This window comes from Lithobates pipiens, unplaced genomic scaffold, assembly GCF_037356315.1.
Source record: "Lithobates pipiens isolate NorthernLeopardFrog02 unplaced genomic scaffold, aLitPip1_a1.2 Scaffold_16, whole genome shotgun sequence".
In the NCBI taxonomy this organism is placed as follows: domain Eukaryota; kingdom Metazoa; phylum Chordata; class Amphibia; order Anura; family Ranidae; genus Lithobates; species Lithobates pipiens.
In genome coordinates, this window is record NW_027507748.1 from 604959229 (window position 1) to 604981612 (window position 22384).

Sequence of the window (22384 nt, forward strand, 5' to 3'; positions counted from 1 at the left end):
ACATGCCACATTTGGCATGTCGGGGGGGGGGGGGGGGGTTCGCCCTCCCTTTGATCTTCTGGGACAAGTCCCAGAAGATTGCACGGTCATTCAGGAGGCGTAGCACGACTTGTGCATGCGCAGTGCACACCCAGCTGTGAAGCCAAAAGCGGTCACAGCTGGGTGCCTACACTTGTGATGTCGGCGCCACAGAGAGGGAGAGACGTGAGGCTTCGGGCAGATGCATCGCTGGACCACGGGACAGGCGAGCGTGTTTATTATTTCAGCAGCTACACTTTTTTGAAGCCGATTTTTAATAAACACAAAAATGGCTGGAACTCTGCTTTAAGCTGGGTATACAGAATAAAGGAAAAAAAAATAAATAAAAAAAATAACTTACATAATATATATATATATATATATATATATATATATATATATATATATATATATTTATTTATTTTTTTAATCAACACAAAAATGGCTGGAACTCTGCTTTAAGCTGGGTATACAAAAAAAAAAAAAAAAAACACATGCACACAACACCGGGACAAGGGCTGCATCTGATTGGATGCAGCCACTGTTCAGCCAACAATTTTCTGCCCTACTCCTTCAATTTTTCATTTAAAGGATGTCAGGCAGGAAGTGACCGAAGGACACCCACACAGCAAATTTAGGTTAGTTGCTCAGTAACCAGACAAAATTTGTATAGTGTACACAGTTTTATTCCTCAAAAATAACCCATACACATCCACTACTTCATTTCCCCATAATCTATTTGTCATTAAAATAGTTTTACAGTGTTTCTTTCCCTCCTTACTCTATGAGCTCCCCAAACCTTCAATAGCTGCTTCCTCCAGCCCCCATTAAAAACTTACCTGACCCAGATCTCGATCCAGCACTGTGTCTGCTGAAGCTTATCTCCTCTCACAGGGGACTGGGCAGGAGTGCGAGCCATTGGTTCCTCCTGCTATCAGTCAAATCCAGTGATGAGGCACACATGGTGCGTAGCTATAGACACAGAGAAGAGAAGGAGCCAAAAGTGTCAGTGGGGGACCCCAGAAGAGGAGGTCTTGAGCCACCCGAGTGTTCATACTGTATGTAAACAGCCTCCATTGAAATACATGGGATTGTGTTTGTTGAGCTTAAGTGCCCGTTCACACAGGGGCGACGTGACTTGCAGCGCGTCTCACAGACGCGACCTGCACACGACTTCAGCGGCGACTTGCAAAATGACTTCTGTATAGAAGTCAATGCAAGTCGCCTGAAGTCGCCCCGAAAATACTACAGGAACCTTTTTCTAAGTCGGAGCGACTTGAGTCGCTCCTATTAGAACGGTTCCGTAGTACAGAACGGAGCGCGACTTGTCAGGCGGCTAAGTCGCCTGACAAGTCGCGGTAATGTGAACGGGCACTTAAGCTACAAAATACTCAGCTGTGAATGGAACCTAAAGAGCCACCCTAATCAAACTAAAGATTTTTTATTTTTTTTAACCACTCCAGCCCTGGAAGATTTTCCCCCTTAATGACCAGACCATTTTTTTGCGATTCAGCACTACGTTGATTTAACTGACAATTGCACGGCCGTGTGACGTTGTACCCAAACAAAATGTATGTCATTTTTTCCCCACAAATGGAGCTTTCTTTTGGTGGTATTTGATCACCTCTGTGTGTGTGTTTTTTTTTTGCGCTATAAACAAAAAAAATAGCGAAAAATAAAAACAAACAAAAAAATAAATAAAAACACAATATTTTGTAATTTTTGCTATAATAAAAAAAAATTGCAATAAGCGTATATTGATTGGTTTGTGCAAAAGTTATAGCGTCAACAAAATAGGGGATAGATTATGGCATTTTTATTTACGAGTAATGGCAGCGATCTGCGATTTTTATCGGGACAGACATTGTGGCGGACAAATCGGACACTTTATTTGGGACCATTGACATTTATACAGCAATCAGAGGTAAACATAGCCACTGATTACTGTAAAAATGTCACTGGCAGGGAAGGGGTTAATACTAGGGGGTGATCAGGGGGTTAAATGTGTTCCAAATCAGGCTCTGATTTGGGATTAGAAGACCTGGAGAAAGCTGTAAACAGTTTTCTTTGCTCACAATAAACACAGAGCCTCGAACGTCGCATAGGTACAAATCCTGTTTGCCTTTTTTCTAAACTCGGTCCGTCGATACACACACACACACACACACACATATATATATATACACACACACACACTCTATATTTAACAGACAGAGTAACATCAACAAAGTTATAAAAATAAATAGTAGCAGAGAATGGGCTCAATTCACAGAGGTAACTCACCAGGCTAAGTCATCCTATTTTTGAAATTTCGTGGGGAAAACAAATAAAAAAAAAAAAAAAATTATATATATATATATATATATATATATATATATATATATATATATATATATATATATATAGCATATACAATTACGTCATATTGTAATTGAGCATTAAAAATGACCTTTCCTTTCCAATCTGCAGTTCTGAAATTTTCTGTAAAGTGCAATGCAATATTGGCAACCTAAAGATGTTCTGTACACAGAATATATACAGCACGTCCCCCCCAAAAAAAAACAATATCCTGCTCTTGTGATTGGCTCCCTGATTTTCACAGAAGACTGCCCTAAGATAGAAAGTCAGATATCAAGAATCCCCTGCAACAAAAATGTCATTTTTGGGGAGATAACAAAAATAGGAAAATTACGTCTAAAGGGATGCGCAGACCCTGCAAGTGCAGCAGCTGGTTGATAATTAGGAAACCACTCCAGTTAGATTCACTTACCACATGGACACAAACACACAGGGATTGTTATTTCTAAACAAAAATGGAGTTACTCTTTAACCACTTCCCAGCCAGGCCAATTCTGACATTTCTTTCCTACATGTAAAATTCATATTCTTTTGCTAGAAAATGACATGAATGAACCCCCAAACATTATAATTTTTTTTAGCAAAGACCCTAGAGAATACAATGGTGGTCATTGCAACTTTTTATCTTGCATTAAAGTTTAAACATTAAAGTTAACCCAATTTTTGTTGTATAATGTGAAAGATGAAGTTACGCCGAGTAAATACATACCTAACAAAATTGCACATGCTCGTGGAATGGCGCCAAAATCAGTACTTTAAAATCCCCATAGGCGACGCTTCAAAATGTTTTATTGACTACATTTTGATTTACAGAGGAGGTCTAGGGCTTTTTTTCAAAATTGTTAGTCTTTTTTTTTTGTAAAAAACAAAAAACCCACCAGAAGAAAGCTCTATTTGTGTGAAGAAAATGATAAAAGCATCTTATGGGTAAAGTATAGCATGACCGCGCAATTGTCATTCAAAGTGCGACAGCGCTGAAAGCTGAAAAATGGCCTGGGCAGGAAGGGGGTGAAAGTGCCCACTTGAAGACCAGACCTTTTCTAGCACTTTTTGTTTACATGAAATAATCAGTTTTTTGGGGGTTTTTTTTTTTACTAGAAAACCCCCAAACATTATATATTTTTTTAAAGCAGAGGTCCTAGAGAATAAATTGGTGGGGTCTGCTTTTTTATGTCACACGGTTTTGTGCAGCATTTTTTCAAACGCAATTTTTGGGGGGGAAAAAAAACAAACACTTTTTAATTTTAATGCAAAAAACAATACACAACTCGATTTTTTTTTTTTATTCGCAATACATAAATGATGATGTTACGCTTAAACAGATCCCAAACATGTCACGTTTTAAAATTCCACACACCCGCGCAATGGCAACAGCATAAATTTTACTATCCATAGGTGACACTTTAAAAGCCAGCTACCACTTTAGATTTACAGAGGAGGTCTAGTGCTAGAATTACTGCCCATGATATGACATTCGAGGTGATACCTCACATGTGTTGGATGACCCTGGCTTGCGTGCATTTGCCTTTGCGTGCTAGCGGGGGGAACGGGGCACTTAAAAAAAAAAAAAAAATGTTATTATATATATTTTTTCATCTTTACACTGTTAAAAAAATAAATAAAATAAAAAACATTGTTATTGCTGTCACAAGGAATGAAAAACATCCCCCACCATCTTCACACCCTTTCCTTCTGTTACTCTTTCCTTTCCCCAGGGTGACAACCTTAGCTGTGCTCCCAGTCCCCTCCCTATATCTTTTATTGTATGATCACTGATCTGCTTTGTAGGTCGTGTTGGAGCACTAAGTTTGTTGGTTGAAATGAAGGTCACCATGACTGACACGGGTATGTGTGTCAATGTATTCTGTTTTCCTATTTAGAAAGTTTTAACAGTCCAGATTTCTGTATAACCTGTTTATCATATGCCGACTTTTAGGGCTGTACCCATGTGTGTCGCAGTTGTTTTCTGTTCTTGAATTTTTCTTTTGGCGAAATTCAATAAACTTTACTGTTGAATGGAGGGGGGGGGGAACCCACACATCCCTTATGACAGCAATAGGCACATGACGGGCTCTCTTTAGGCTGGCCATACATGGTCGAATTTCAAATTTTTGTAATCAGAAAATTTGTGCGTTTTGTGATCCGATGGCGCCACCATTGATTTCGAAATTCGGCCAACTAAGCCTTCAATTCCACCTCATGTTGCTACAGAAAATAATTTGCGGCTGGGAATCTTTTGTTTCCGGGAATTTTCTTTCCTTGCACATGCGCATTTCTTTTTCGATTACATTTCTCGCACAATTCAGCCATTGTCGATTAGAAAATCGTTCGTTTGTCAAAAAATTTCCAACATGTCCAATTACTCAAATTTGATTGCTACATGAAAATCAGCTGTTACTGCAGCCAATAATGGTGCGAAATATGAACAAAAATTCTTAGATTTCGAAAGAAAATGCTTTTGAAATTCGACCAATGTATGGCCTGCCTTATGAGGAATCTGGGGTCAATAAGACTCCAAATCCCTCCTCTGCTCTTAACAGCATTCAAATACTCCGGATGGGATTTCATTGCTTCCGGGTTACTATTACTGACAGCCCATCAAAGCCGATCCTGGCTTTATTGGGCTGTCTAGTGGTTGTGCCAGCTGGTGGCTTGGGTCTCCCAGTGGGACGGGAGAGCCTGAGAGAGCAGCAGAAGGCGGCGGGAGGGGGGATATCCCCTCCATGTGCTTGTAATAGCAATCAAGTGGCAAGTTAGTTGCTCCGATTGCTATTACAAGAGAGTCAACCGTCGGCTATGAAAAACGGTACTGGGGCGATGCTTGCAGCTGTCCTTGAAGTCAAATGATGTACTAGGTACATGGTTTGGTGGCAAGTGGTTAACCTAAACATATGTTTTTTTTCTATGTGTGTGTTCACATATGTGCATTTTTTAAATCATAGTCTATCATTTTCATGTACTACTTCCATCTGAAGTACCCGGTTCTAAACTGACCACACACAGCACAAAAGCTGATCTGTTCTTGCATGGTCAGTTTTCATCCTTTGGCCTGCTATTCAGAAGCACAGGACACTGAAGACACACAGCATGCCTTTATTGGGCAGTCTGGTCAGTTGCCATGCCCCTCAACCAATCACAGCCAGCCTCTGGTAAGCCCCCCCCCTCCCAATCACAGCCTGTTTCTTGAACACGTCCCCTGCTCAAGCATGGCCTACCATCTTGCAGCAGGAGCAACAGACTCTGGAATACAGGCACACCGGGTGTCTGCACGGTCTCCTGCACCCCCCCCCCCCCCCCTTAAGATAGAAGAGATACACAGTCGCATGACAAAGCATTTTGATCTTGTAAAATAGGTAAGAATGAATTTCTGAAGCTAAGCAAAAGCATTTGTGGTACCTGCTGAGTTATGACTGTATTAGGAAGTATCTAACATTGGATGTTTACAGCTACTATAAAAGCCTCCCTCAGCTCCATACTGGGAGTACTCAGTACAGATCTTACTGGGGGTGCTGGGTGTAACTTTAACCACTTGCCGCCCGCCTACCGTCAAATGATGGAAGGACGGTGCGGCTCTCATTCTGGGTGGACATCATATGACGGCTTACTCAAAACAGGCATGTGGCATGGCCGTGCCATATTGCTAGGACACGACGTGACCCCGATCTCTGTAAAGAGCCGCTAACGCAAATCTTTAACCATTTGATTCGGCTGTGTCCAATCACAGCCAGTCACATGTAAATACAGGAGGGCCCCTTTCACACTGGGGCGGTGGGTATGTCGGCGGTAAAGCGCCGCTATTTTTAGCAGCGCTTTACCATCAATTTTGCTGCGCTATTCGGCCGCTAGTGTCCGACAAAGGGTTAAAACCAACCGCAGGGTGCTGCTGCAGCAACACTATGCTGGCGGTATAGCCGCGCTGCCCATTGATTTCAATGGGCAGGAGCGGTGGAGGAGCGGTATACACACTGCTTCAAAAGATGCTGCTAGCACTGGGCGCTTTGCAGGTGCTACAGCGCTAAAAATAGCGATTGCAAAGCACCCTGAAAGAGACGCTGCTGTCTCTGCAATGTGAAAGGCCCGAGGGCTCTCACACTGGAGCGCTGGCAGGACGCTATAAAAAGTCCTAATAGCAGCTTCTTTGGAGCTGTGAAGGAGCAGTGTGTATACCGCTCCAGCCCATTGAAATCAATGGGGCAGCGCAGCTATGCCACTGGCATAGCGCTGCTGCAGCAGCACTTTGCGGTGGTTTCAACTCTTTCGCGGCTGTTTTTAACCCTTTCTCGGCCACTATCGGGGGGTATAAAAGTGCCCCACTATCAGCCAAATAGCGCCACAAAATTTGACGATAAAGCGCCGCTGATGCACCCACTGCCCCAGTGTGAAAGGGGCCTTAGCATTCTGCCAGTGCACCACACCTGTGTGAAAGCCCTCAGGGCTTTACAGGCGCTATTTTTAGAGCCGTAGCGCCTGAAAAGCACCCCAGTGTGAAAGGGGTCGAAGTACCAGTAATCGGCTCTCATCGCCTCACACTGTGGTGAAGAGAGCTGATCAGTGGCATGTCCTCGCAGGGGACAGCAAGACAGGTAATCAGGGCACTGATCATCGGGTGGTGGTTAAACAAGCTTGTTAAAAGCTAACTAAAGCCTCTCAGAGAGTGGCAACTAATATGGAATTTGTCAGGATGTGAGTGTGCCACCCACCACTGCCCATTGTATTGGAAGGTGCACAGTGAGGGGATGTCCTTATCCTTCATTCAGAGATCATATGGGGGATCAAAAACCATGTATACACAACACACTTCTCTTATCTGATGCCAAGAAATGCCTGTACCCTCTGAACACCCAGTCATGTGCTGGACAACTGAAGAGAACATTTACACTTTTGGTGTGAAGAATCTCAGCTCCTTTATCCTAAGGCCATGGTCACATCTGGCGTTTTGTGATCTCGGTTAGAATCGCAGCAATTGAACCCAAATCGTACTGCAATAATGGCAAAATGCACCACACCTTCCGGTGCCATTAATTTTCAATGGCACCTAAATGTGAAGCAGCTCTGCCGCGAGAAGTCGCACTGCAATCGCAAGACACAATGTGTGAAGCTGGTCATCCAAAAAAAGCAGGATCTTCTTTTAGACAACAAGCTTAGTGCATTGAGGTAAGCTGTGGCAAAACTGAATTGCGTTTAGGTGCCACTGGAAATGAAAGTCACCCAAACACACACTGTGCACTTCGTCATTATTACAGTGCGATTTGGGATTGCAGAAATTCTGCCCAAAAACAAACAGCTCATAGAAATGACTGGATAGAGACAACCTGACATCACCAGGCTGAGCAGTCACATGAAATCCGCACTATAAATATAGACAACACAGAACACCCTCAGCCGATACACTGCACAAATCTCAGAGGAAGCATTGTGTGCACACACAGGACGTGACACTGTGTATTACACACACCAATGTACTGTACACACTAAACACTTCAGACACCCCATGCTGAACATAGAGCACACAGCAGACAACTCGAGGCAGCGCACAAGACAGAGGCTATACAACATACACATAATGAATACTACATGGATGTCACACTGTACACACATTAAACACTCAGGGGAGGGTGCACTTTACACACACCTGAATAGTCAGAGGAGGCGCACCGTTCACACACACCGGACCCTCAGAGGGGGCGCACCGGACCCTCAGAGGGGGGCGCACCGTACACACACCGGACCCTCAGAGAGGGGCGCACCGTACACACACCGGAACCTCAGAGGGAGCGCACCACACACACACACTGGACCCTCAGAGGGGGGCGCACCGCACACACACCGGACCCTCAGAGGGGGCGCACCGTACACACACGACTCTCAAAGGGGGGGCGCACCGTACACACACACCGGACCCTCAGAGGGGGGCGCACCGTACACACACACCGGACCCTCAGAGGGGGGCGCACCGTACACGCACCGGACCCTCAGAGGGGGGCGCACCGTACACACGCACCGGACCCTCAGAGGGGGGCGCACCGTACACACGCACCGGACCCTCAGAGGGGGGGCGCACCGTACACACGCACCGGACCCTTAGAGGGGGGCGCACCGTACACACGCACCGGACCCTCAGAGGGGGGCGCACCGTACACACGCACCGGACCCTCAGAGGGGGGCGCACCGTACACGCACCGAACCCTCAGAGGGGGCGCACGGGACTCTCAGAGGGGGCGCACGGGACTCTCAGAGGGGGCGCATGGGACCCTCAGAGGGGGCGCACCGGACCCTCAGAGGGGGCGCACCGTACACGCACCGGACCCTCAGAGGGGGCGCACCGTACACGCACACACACCGGACCCTCAGAGGGGGGCGCACCGTACGCACACACCGGACCCTCAGAGGGGGGCGCACCATACGCACACACCGGACCCTCAGAGGGGGCGCACCGTACGCACACACCGGACCCTCAGAGGGGGCACACCGTACGCACACACCGGACCCTCAGAGGGGGCGCACCGTACGCACACACCGGACCCTCAGAGGGGGCGCACCGTACGCACACACCGGACCCTCAGAGGGGGCGCACCGCACGCACACACCGGACCCTCAGAGGGGGGAGCACCGTACGCACACACCGGACCCTCAGAGGGGGGAGCACCATACACACACACACCGGATCCTCAGAGGGGGCGCACCGTACACACACACCGGATCCTCAGAGGGGGCGCACCGTACACACACACACGGGACCCTCAGAGGGGGGCGCACTGTACACACACACGGGACCCTCAGAGGGGGGCGCACCGTACACACACACCGGACCCTCAGAGGGGGCGCACCGTACACACACACCGGACCCTCAGAGGGAGCGAACCGTACACACACACCGGACCCTCAGAGGGGGGCGCACCGTACACACACACCGGACCCTCAGAGGGGGGCGCACCGTACACACACACCGGACCCTCAGAGGGGGGCGCACCGTACACACACACCGGACCCTCAGAGGGGGCGCACCGTACACACACACCGGACCCTCAGAGGGGGCGCACCGTACACACACACCGGACCCTCAGAGGGGGCGCACCGTACACACACACACACCGGATCCTCAGAGGGGGGCACACCGTACACACACAGGACCCTCAGAGGGGGGCGCACCGTACACACACACACACACCGGACCCTCAGAGGGGGGCGCACCGTACACACACACACACACCGGACCCTCAGAGGGGGGCGCACCGTACACACACACACGGGACCCTCAGAGGGGGGCGCACCGTACACACACACACACGGGACCCTCAGAGGGGGGCGCACCGTACACACACACACGGGACCCTCAGAGGGGGGCGCACCGTACACACACACACGGGACCCTCAGAGGGGGGCGTACCGTACACACACACACACACGGGACCCTCAGAGGGGGGCGCACCGTACACACACACGGGACCCTCAGAGGGGGCTCACCGTACACACACACACACACCGGATCCTCAGAGGGGGGCACACCGTACACACACGGGACCCTCAGAGGGGGGCGCACCGTACACACACACACGGGACCCTCAGAGGGGGGCGCACCGTACACACACGGGACCCTCAGAGGGGGGCGCACCGTACACACACACACACACACGGGACCCTCAGAGGGGGGCGCACCGTACACACACACACACACACACACACGGGACCCTCAGGCCGCGTACACACGCGCGGACTGTTCGCCCAACTTTGTCCGCTGAACAGTGTTTGGGCGGACAGTCCGCTCGTGTGTGGGCTTTCAGCGGACAGTTTCAGCGGACAGTTTGACGAACAAGGTTTTACGGAATTTCCGAAAAACTGTCCGCTGAAACCTTGTTTCAGCGAACAGTCCGCTCGTGTGTAGGCTTGTTCGTCAAACTAAGTTCCGCGCATGCTCAGAAAGGATTTTCACGCCGAAAGTTATAATGCAGTGTATAGGACGTCGTATTTTTCGTCCCGTCGTACGTGCCGTTCACGTCATCGCGCACGGTTTCAGCAAACTGTTCGTTCGTCGTGTGTGGCCATGTGCGTCCATGTTAATTTTGAGCGGACTGTTTGCCGAAACTGTTGGACGGACAAAGTTGGGCGAACAGTCCGCCCGTGTGTACGCGGCCTCAGAGGGGGGCGCACCGTACACACACACACACACGGGACCCTCAGAGGGGGGCGCACCGTACACACACACACACGGGACCCTCAGAGGGGGGCGCACCGTACACACACACACACGGGACCCTCAGAGGGGGGCGCACCGTACACACACACACACACACACGGGACCCTCAGAGGGGGGCGCACCGTACACACACGGGACCCTCAGAGGGGGGCGCACCGTACACACACACACACGGGACCCTCAGAGGGGGGGCGCACCGTACACACACACACACGGGACCCTCAGAGGGGGGCGCACCGTACACACACACACACACGGGACCCTCAGAGGGGGGCGCACCGTACACACACACGGGACCCTCAGAGGGGGGCGCACCGTACACACACACACACACACGGGACCCTCAGAGGGGGGCGCACCGTACACACACACACACACACACGGGACCCTCAGAGGGGGGCGCACCGTACACACACACACGGGACCCTCAGAGGGGGGCGCACCGTACACACACACCGGACCCTCAGAGGGGGGCGCACCGTACACACACACCGGACCCTCAGAGGGGGCGCACCGTACACACACACCGGACCCTCAGAGGGGGCGCACCGTACACACACACCGGACCCTCAGAGGGGGCGCACCGTACACACACACACCGGACCCTCAGAGGGGGCGCACCGTACACACACACACACCGGACCCTCAGAGGGGGCGCACCGTACACACACACCGGACCCTCAGAGGGGGCGCACCGTACACACACACCGGACCCTCAGAGGGGGCGCACCGTACACACACACCGGACCCTCAGAGGGGGCGCACCGTACACACACACCGGACCCTCAGAGGGGGCGCACCGTACACACACACCGGACCCTCAGAGGGGGCGCACCGTACACACACACACACCGGATCCTCAGAGGGGGGCACACCGTACACACACGGGACCCTCAGAGGGGGGCGCACCGTACACACACACACACGGGACCCTCAGAGGGGGGCGCACCGTACACACACACACACACGGGACCCTCAGAGGGGGGCGCACCGTACACACACACACACGGGACCCTCAGAGGGGGGCGCACCACACACACACACTGGACCCTCAGAGGGGGGCGCACCGCACACACACCGGACCCTCAGAGGGGGCGCACCGTACACACACGACTCTCAAAGGGGGGGCGCACCGTACACACACACCGGACCCTCAGAGGGGGGCGCACCGTACACACACACCGGACCCTCAGAGGGGGGCGCACCGTACACGCACCGGACCCTCAGAGGGGGGCGCACCGTACACACGCACCGGACCCTCAGAGGGGGGCGCACCGTACACACGCACCGGACCCTCAGAGGGGGGGCGCACCGTACACACGCACCGGACCCTTAGAGGGGGGCGCACCGTACACACGCACCGGACCCTCAGAGGGGGGCGCACCGTACACACGCACCGGACCCTCAGAGGGGGGCGCACCGTACACGCACCGAACCCTCAGAGGGGGCGCACGGGACTCTCAGAGGGGGCGCACGGGACTCTCAGAGGGGGCGCATGGGACCCTCAGAGGGGGCGCACCGGACCCTCAGAGGGGGCGCACCGTACACGCACCGGACCCTCAGAGGGGGCGCACCGTACACGCACACACACCGGACCCTCAGAGGGGGGCGCACCGTACGCACACACCGGACCCTCAGAGGGGGGCGCACCATACGCACACACCGGACCCTCAGAGGGGGCGCACCGTACGCACACACCGGACCCTCAGAGGGGGCACACCGTACGCACACACCGGACCCTCAGAGGGGGCGCACCGTACGCACACACCGGACCCTCAGAGGGGGCGCACCGTACGCACACACCGGACCCTCAGAGGGGGCGCACCGCACGCACACACCGGACCCTCAGAGGGGGGAGCACCGTACGCACACACCGGACCCTCAGAGGGGGGAGCACCATACACACACACACCGGATCCTCAGAGGGGGCGCACCGTACACACACACCGGATCCTCAGAGGGGGCGCACCGTACACACACACACGGGACCCTCAGAGGGGGGCGCACTGTACACACACACGGGACCCTCAGAGGGGGGCGCACCGTACACACACACCGGACCCTCAGAGGGGGCGCACCGTACACACACACCGGACCCTCAGAGGGAGCGAACCGTACACACACACCGGACCCTCAGAGGGGGGCGCACCGTACACACACACCGGACCCTCAGAGGGGGGCGCACCGTACACACACACCGGACCCTCAGAGGGGGGCGCACCGTACACACACACCGGACCCTCAGAGGGGGCGCACCGTACACACACACCGGACCCTCAGAGGGGGCGCACCGTACACACACACCGGACCCTCAGAGGGGGCGCACCGTACACACACACACACCGGATCCTCAGAGGGGGGCACACCGTACACACACAGGACCCTCAGAGGGGGGCGCACCGTACACACACACACACACCGGACCCTCAGAGGGGGGCGCACCGTACACACACACACACACCGGACCCTCAGAGGGGGGCGCACCGTACACACACACACGGGACCCTCAGAGGGGGGCGCACCGTACACACACACACACGGGACCCTCAGAGGGGGGCGCACCGTACACACACACACGGGACCCTCAGAGGGGGGCGCACCGTACACACACACACGGGACCCTCAGAGGGGGGCGTACCGTACACACACACACACACGGGACCCTCAGAGGGGGGCGCACCGTACACACACACGGGACCCTCAGAGGGGGCTCACCGTACACACACACACACACCGGATCCTCAGAGGGGGGCACACCGTACACACACGGGACCCTCAGAGGGGGGCGCACCGTACACACACACACGGGACCCTCAGAGGGGGGCGCACCGTACACACACGGGACCCTCAGAGGGGGGCGCACCGTACACACACACACACACACGGGACCCTCAGAGGGGGGCGCACCGTACACACACACACACACACACACACACACGGGACCCTCAGGCCGCGTACACACGCGCGGACTGTTCGCCCAACTTTGTCCGCTGAACAGTGTTTGGGCGGACAGTCCGCTCGTGTGTGGGCTTTCAGCGGACAGTTTCAGCGGACAGTTTGACGAACAAGGTTTTACGGAATTTCCGAAAAACTGTCCGCTGAAACCTTGTTTCAGCGAACAGTCCGCTCGTGTGTAGGCTTGTTCGTCAAACTAAGTTCCGCGCATGCTCAGAAAGGATTTTCACGCCGAAAGTTATAATGCAGTGTATAGGACGTCGTATTTTTCGTCCCGTCGTACGTGCCGTTCACGTCATCGCGCACGGTTTCAGCAAACTGTTCGTTCGTCGTGTGTGGCCATGTGCGTCCATGTTAATTTTGAGCGGACTGTTTGCCGAAACTGTTGGACGGACAAAGTTGGGCGAACAGTCCGCCCGTGTGTACGCGGCCTCAGAGGGGGGCGCACCGTACACACACACACACACGGGACCCTCAGAGGGGGGCGCACCGTACACACACACACACGGGACCCTCAGAGGGGGGCGCACCGTACACACACACACACGGGACCCTCAGAGGGGGGCGCACCGTACACACACACACACACACACGGGACCCTCAGAGGGGGGCGCACCGTACACACACGGGACCCTCAGAGGGGGGCGCACCGTACACACACACACACGGGACCCTCAGAGGGGGGGCGCACCGTACACACACACACACACGGGACCCTCAGAGGGGGGCGCACCGTACACACACACACACACGGGACCCTCAGAGGGGGGCGCACCGTACACACACACGGGACCCTCAGAGGGGGGCGCACCGTACACACACACACACACACGGGACCCTCAGAGGGGGGCGCACCGTACACACACACACACACGGGACCCTCAGAGGGGGGCGCACCGTACACACACACACGGGACCCTCAGAGGGGGGCGCACCGTACACACACACCGGACCCTCAGAGGGGGGCGCACCGTACACACACACCGGACCCTCAGAGGGGGCGCACCGTACACACACACCGGACCCTCAGAGGGGGCGCACCGTACACACACACCGGACCCTCAGAGGGGGCGCACCGTACACACACACACCGGACCCTCAGAGGGGGCGCACCGTACACACACACACCGGACCCTCAGAGGGGGCGCACCGTACACACACACCGGACCCTCAGAGGGGGCGCACCGTACACACACACCGGACCCTCAGAGGGGGCGCACCGTACACACACACCGGACCCTCAGAGGGGGCGCACCGTACACACACACCGGACCCTCAGAGGGGGCGCACCGTACACACACACACACCGGATCCTCAGAGGGGGGCACACCGTACACACACGGGACCCTCAGAGGGGGGCGCACCGTACACACACACACACGGGACCCTCAGAGGGGGGCGCACCGTACACACACACACACACGGGACCCTCAGAGGGGGGCGCACCGTACACACACACACACGGGACCCTCAGAGGGGGGCGCACCGTACACACACACACGGGACCCTCAGAGGGGGGCGCACCGTACACACACACACGGGACCCTCAGAGGGGGCTCACCGTACACACACACACGGGACCCTCAGAGGGGGGCGCACCGTACACACACACACGGGACCCTCAGAGGGGGGCGCACCGTACACACACACACGGGACCCTCAGAGGGGGGCGCACCGTACACACACACACGGGACCCTCAGAGGGGGGCGCACCGTACACACACACACGGGACCCTCAGAGGGGGGCGCACCGTACACACACACACACGGGACCCTCAGAGGGGGGCGCACCGTACACACACACACACGGGACCCTCAGCGGGGGGCGCACCGTACACACACACACGGGACCCTCAGAGGGGGGCGCACCGTACACACACTCCGGACCCTCAGAGGGGGCGCACCGTACACACACACCGGACCCTCAGAGGGGGCGCACCGTACACACACACCGGACCCTCAGAGGGGGCGCACCGTACACACACACCAGACCCTCAGAGGGGGCGCACCGTACACACACACCAGACCCTCAGAGGGGGCGCACCGTACACACACACACACACACCGGATCCTCAGAGGGGGGCACACCGTACACACACGGGACCCTCAGAGGGGGGCGCACCGTACACACACACACACACGGGACACTCAGAGGGGGGCGCACCGTACACACACACACGGGACCCTCAGAGGGGGGCGCACCGTACACACACACACGGGACCCTCAGAGGGGGGCGTACCGAACACACACACACACACGGGACCCTCAGAGGGGGGCGCACCGTACACACACACACACGGGACCCTCAGAGGGGGCTCACCGTACACACACACACACACCGGATCCTCAGAGGGGGGCACACCGTACACACACGGGACCCTCAGAGGGGGGCGCACCGTACACACACACACGGGACCCTCAGAGGGGGGCGCACCGTACACACACACACACGGGACCCTCAGAGGGGGGCGCACCGTACACACACGGGACCCTCAGAGGGGGGCGCACCGTACACACACGGGACCCTCAGAGGGGGGCACACCGTACACACACACACACACGGGACCCTCAGAGGGGGGCGCACCGTACACACACACACACACACACACACACACACACACACACACGGGACCCTCAGGCCGCGTACACACGCGCGGACTGTTCGCCCAACTTTGTCCGCTGAACAGTGTTTGGGCGGACAGTCCGCTCGTGTGTGGGCTTTCAGCGGACAGTTTCAGCGGACAGTTTGACGAACAAGGTTTTACGGAATTTCCGAAAAACTGTCCGCTGAAACCTTGTTTCAGCGAACAGTCCGCTCGTGTGTAGGCTTGTTCGTCAAACTAAGTTCCGCGCATGCTCAGAAAGGATTTTCACGCCGAAAGTTATAATGCAGTGTATAGGACGTCGTATTTTTCGTCCCGTCGTACGTGCCGTTCACGTCATCGCGCACGGTTTCAGCAAACTGTTCGTTCGTCGTGTGTGGCCATGTCCGTCCATGCTAATTTTGAGCGGACTGTTTGCCGAAACTGTTGGACGGACAAAGTTGGGCGAACAGTCCGCCCGTGTGTACGCGGCCTCAGAGGGGGGCGCACCGTACACACACACACACGGGACCCTCAGAGGGGGGCGCACCGTACACACACACACACGGGACCCTCAGAGGGGGGCGCACCGTACACACACACACACGGGACCCTCAGAGGGGGGCGCACCGTACACACACACACACACACGGGACCCTCAGAGGGGGGCGCACCGTACACACACACACACACGGGACCCTCAGAGGGGGGCGCACCGTACACACACACACGGGACCCTCAGAGGGGGGCGCACCGTACACACACACACACCGGACCCTCAGAGGGGGGCGCACCGTACACACACACCGGACCCTCAGAGGGGGGCGCACCGTACACACACACCGGACCCTCAGAGGGGGCGCACCGTACACACACACCGGACCCTCAGAGGGGGCGCACCGTACACACACACCGGACCCTCAGAGGGGGCGCACCGTACACACACACCGGACCCTCAGAGGGGGCGCACCGTACACACACACCGGACCCTCAGAGGGGGCGCACCGTACACACACACCGGACCCTCAGAGGGGCGCACCGTACACACACACCGGACCCTCAGAGGGGGCGCACCGTACACACACACACCGGACCCTCAGAGGGGGCGCACCGTACACACACACCGGACCCTCAGAGGGGGCGCACCGTACACACACACACGACCCTCAGAGGGGGCGCACCGTACACACACACCGGACCCTCAGAGGGGGCGCACCGTACACACACACCGGACCCTCAGAGGGGGCGCACCGTACACACACACACACACACACACCGGATCCTCAGAGGGGGGCACACCGTACACACACGGGACCCTCAGAGGGGGGCGCACCGTACACACACGGGACCCTCAGAGGGGGGCGCACCGTACACACACACACACGGGACCCTCAGAGGGGGGCGCACCGTACACACACACACACGGGACCCTCAGAGGGGGGCGCACCGTACACACACACACACGGGACCCTCAGAGGGGGGCGCACCGTACACACACACACGGGACCCTCAGAGGGGGGCGCACCGTACACACACACACGGGACCCTCAGAGGGGGGCGCACCGTACACACACACACACACGGGACCCTCAGAGGGGGGCGCACCGTACACACACACACGGGACCCTCAGAGGGGGGCGCACCGTACACACACACACGGGACCCTCAGAGGGGGGCGCACCGTACACACACACACGGGACCCTCAGAGGGGGGTGCACCGTACACACACACACGGGACCCTCAGAGGGGGGCGCACCGTACACACACACGGGACCCTCAGAGGGGGGCGCACCGTACACACACACGGGACCCTCAGAGGGGGCGCACCGTACACACACACGGGACCCTCAGAGGGGGGCGCACCGTACACACACACACGGGACCCTCAGAGGGGGGCGCACCGTACACACACACACGGGACCCTCAGAGGGGGCGCACCGTACACACACACCGGACCCTCAGAGGGGGCGCACCGTACACACACACCGGACCCTCAGAGGGGGCGCACCGTACACACACACACCGGACCCTCAGAGGGGGCGCACCGTACACACACACACCGGACCCTCAGAGGGGGCGCACCGTACACACACACACCGGACCCTCAGAGGGGGGCGCACCGTACACACACACCGGACCCTCAGAGGGGGGCGCACCGTACACACACACCGGACCCTCAGAGGGGGGCGCACCGTACACACACACCGGACCCTCAGAGGGGGGCGCACCGTACACACACACCGAACCCTCAGAGGGGGGCGCACCGTACACACACCGGACCCTCAGAGGGGGGCGCACCGTACACACACCGGACCCTCAGAGGGGGGCGCACCGTAAACACACACCGGACCCTCAGAGGGGGGCGCACCGTACACACACACCGGACCCTCAGAGGGGGGCGCACCGTACACACACACCGGACCCTCAGAGGGGGGCGCACCGTACACACACACCGGACCCTCAGAGGGGGGCGCACCGTACACACACACCGGACCCTCAGAGGGGGGCGCACCGTACACACACACCGGACCCTCAGAGGGGGGCGCACCGTACACACACACCGGACCCTCAGAGGGGGGCGCACCGTACACACACACCGGACCCTCAGAGGGGGCGCACCGTACACACACACCGAACCCTCAGAGGGGGGCGCACCGTACACACACACCGAACCCTCAGAGGGGGGCGCACCGTACACACACCGGACCCTCAGAGGGGGAGCACCATACACACACACCGGACCCTCGGAGGGGGGCGCACTGTACACACACACCGGACCCTCAGAGGGGGCACACCGTACACACACACCGGACCCTCAGAGGGGGGCGCACCGTATACACACACACACCAGACCCTCGGAGGGGGCGCACCGTACACACACACCGGACCCTCAGAGGGGGCACACCGTACACACACACCGGACCCTCAGAGGGGGGCGCACCGTATACACACACACACCAGACCCTCGGAGGGGGCGCACCGTACACACACACACACCAGACCCTCGGAGGGGGGCGCACCGTACACACACACCAGACCCTCGGAGGGGGGCGCACCGTACACACACACACACCAGACCCTCGGAGGGGGGCGCACCGTACACACACACCGGACCCTCGGAGGGGGGCGCACCGTACACACACACCGGACCCTCGGAGGGGGGCGCACCGTACACACACACACACACCGTACCCTCAGAGGAGGCGCACCATACACACACCGGACCCTTAGAGACATTTACCACACACATAGAAGCAGATATGTATTGTACACAGCCCAGTACACACAGGGCACTTGGTATACAGACACATAGGAGGGAGGACACACCATACACAGAGCAGAGTGTACCGGGGTAGGTACTCACATATACACAGCTCCAGCACGTAGGCGTAGTAGGACCAGCACACCACCAACGTGATGAACAGCACCGGGATCCAGCCGACCACCCGCTGGCAACACCGCAGGACGTGAGACGGAGCCATGACCTCCCGCCGCTGCCGGTGCCGAGCAGCTACTGTCACTGGAGGGGGCGGGGCCCGGGAATAAGTGATTTCCCCGACCACTCCCGCCGGGCGACGTCACTGCCCACGCCACGTCACGGGGGAAGTGGGCGTGTGGAGGAGGTCAGGCTGGCCGGGCTAGCCTCCTGTAGAGAGGGAGGAGGAGTCATCGTAAGATGAGGGGCGGGGCTCTTCTCTCATGCTGTGAGAAGTTCTGGATAATATACAGTGTGTGTATGTAAGGAGCTCTGTGAGGAGGAGGGGCTTCAGGTGTGCCCTGCGCCTGAGGACACCACAGACAAATGTTTTCATACACTTACCTTCATTTTCCTTCTCTGCCTCGTGCCAGCTCCTCCCTTCCACCCCTGTAACACACCCCCTCACTGGATGATAGATTGGGAGCGCTCCGTCACGAAAGTGTTCCATGGCTCCAGTCAGAATAGGGAGCGTTCCATGTAGAAAGGTTCCATGACAGAATACGAAGTTCTCCGTGTAGAAGGGTTCCATGACAGAATAGGGAGCACTCTGTGTAGAAGGGTTCCATGACAGAATAGGGAGCGTCCTGTGTAGAAGGGTTCCATGACAGAATAGGGAGCTCTCTGTGTAGAAGGGTTCAATGACAGAATAGGGAGCGTGCGCTGTGTAGAAGGGTAACATGACAGAATAGGGAGCTCTCTGTGTAGAAGGGTAACATGACAGAATAGGGAGCGCCCTGTGTAGAAGGGTTCCATGACAGAATAGGGAGCGCGCTGTGTAGAAGGGTAACATGACAGAATAGGGAGCGCTCTGTGTAGAAGGGTTCCATGACAGAATAGGGAGCGTCCTGTGTAGAAGGGTTCCATGACAGAATAGGGAGCACTCTGTGTAGAAGGGTTCCATGACAGAATAGGGAGCGCGCTGTGTAGAAGGGTTCCATGACAGAATAGGGAGCGCGATGTGTAGAAGGGTAACATGACAGAATAGGGAGCGCTCTGTGTAGAAGGGTTCCATGACAAAATAGGGAGCGCTCTGTGTAGAAGGGTTCCATGACAGAATAGGGAGCGCTCTGTGTAGAAGGGTTCCATGACAGAATAGGGAGCGCGCTGTGTAGAAGGGTTCCATGACAGAATAGGGAGCGCGCTGTGTAGAAGGGTAACATGACAGAATAGGGAGCACGCTGTGTAGAAGGGTTCCATGACAGAATAGGGAGCGCCCTGTGTAGAAGGGTTCCATGACAGAATAGAGAGCGCCCTGTGTAGAAGGGTTCCATGACAGAATAGGGAGCGCCCTGTGTAGAAGGGTTCCATGACAGAATAGGGAGCGTCCTGTGTAGAAGGGTTCCATGACAGAATAGGGAGCGCCCTGTGTAGAAGGGTTCCATGACAGAATAGGGAGCGCCCTGTGTAGAAGGGTTCCATGACAGAATAGGGAGCGCCCTGTGTAGAAGGGTTCCATGACAGAATAGGGAGCGCCCTGTGTAGAAGTGTGAAAAAGGAATCAGGTAGAATTGGAGTTATACCTTTAAATTAATATATTTATTGCCACTAATCCTCAACTTGTTAGCGCTATAAAATTGCTCTTGATGACATCAGCATGACAAAACCGGTAGGCGTGGCTATAGAGAAGTGACCTCTTTTGAATACACTGCAGCAGCTGGTGGTGTGAGGATTTCTTATAGTGAATCTTGCTCTGATAAGATGTGAGTAGTTTTCCGTTTTCAATAAACCTTTCTTACATACTAGACATACTACACTATGGATTCTCCTCCTTTTTACATGTAACGTTTAAATGAGAATCTAAACTGTGGATGGATGAATAACCAAATTCCCAGGGAGATGCCAGAGAGCGACACAAGGGCTATACACTGTGAAGGGGGTTCTCCCCCAGTAGGGGTAAAGATCTAGTGAGCGCAATATAATTCATTTTCACCAAAGCGCACCGGGGATTTTCTTTGGATATTTGCATGAGGCACCATTTGGATTATGAACTGTTTAATATATTACAAAGGACTTGTCGGCATTTTATGTTTATAGGATAATAATATTGCATTTATTTATTTATTTCAGTATTTTTTCACTAGGTTTATATCACCAATTTTTTTTTGCTTCACAACCTTTATTTGTATGGATGTATAACTGTTTAACCAATTGCACGGATTAGGAATAATTTTATTAATTAATAGAGTTCCACATATTGACACACATTTTATTTAAAGGGGTTGTAAAGGTAAATGTTTTTTCACCTTAATGCATTCTATGCATTAAGGTGAAAAAACATCTGACAGTGCCGGAGCCCCCAGCCCCCCTGTTTTACTTACCTCACCCCTCGAAAGTCCCGCGCTCATCCCCGACTTCCTCTTCACTAGTGATGGCCGAACGGTTCGCCCGGCGGTCGTTTCGCGGCGAATTTCCGACATTCGCGGTCCGCACGTTCGAACGCCTTTTTCCGTCGTTCGCCGCGGCGGACTTACGTGTTTAATGTATACAAGAACTTTAACCTTTGGTGACACGTTTATCATGTGATACAGGACAGCCAATTGAGACATGACAGCACATGGACACTTGTACATTCCCCCTAACCTATAAATACACCCGATCCGGTGGCCATTTTACATTCTTTCTTCTGTTAAGATAGGGACAGGTTCCTGTGTGGAGTAGGGAGAGATAAACCACTAGCTATTTGGTACACAAAAGTTCTTTTCAGGACTGGTATAGGTGTTAGGTGTTGATAGGTTTGCTGTGCTGCTGATTCTTGCAGCAGCCTGAGTGTCTTTTGTTAGTTTAGAGAAAGGGAAAG

At 55.4% G+C, this 22384-nt stretch overlaps 1 protein-coding gene across 3 annotated transcripts in view; it reads right to left on the reverse strand.

Annotated features, from left to right (window-relative positions):
- ZDHHC20 (zDHHC palmitoyltransferase 20) overlaps nt 1–19637 on the reverse strand; it is a 167281-nt gene extending 147644 nt beyond the window's left edge. For all 3 annotated transcript variants that reach the window (XM_077484016.1, XM_077484014.1, XM_077484015.1), the window contains exon 1: nt 19474–19637. In XM_077484016.1, coding sequence (XP_077340142.1) covers nt 19474–19591 — 118 coding nt within the window. In that variant the 5' untranslated portion in view covers nt 19592–19637. The remainder of the gene's footprint in view (nt 1–19473) is intronic.
- Between the last annotated feature and the right edge of the window lie 2747 nt (nt 19638–22384).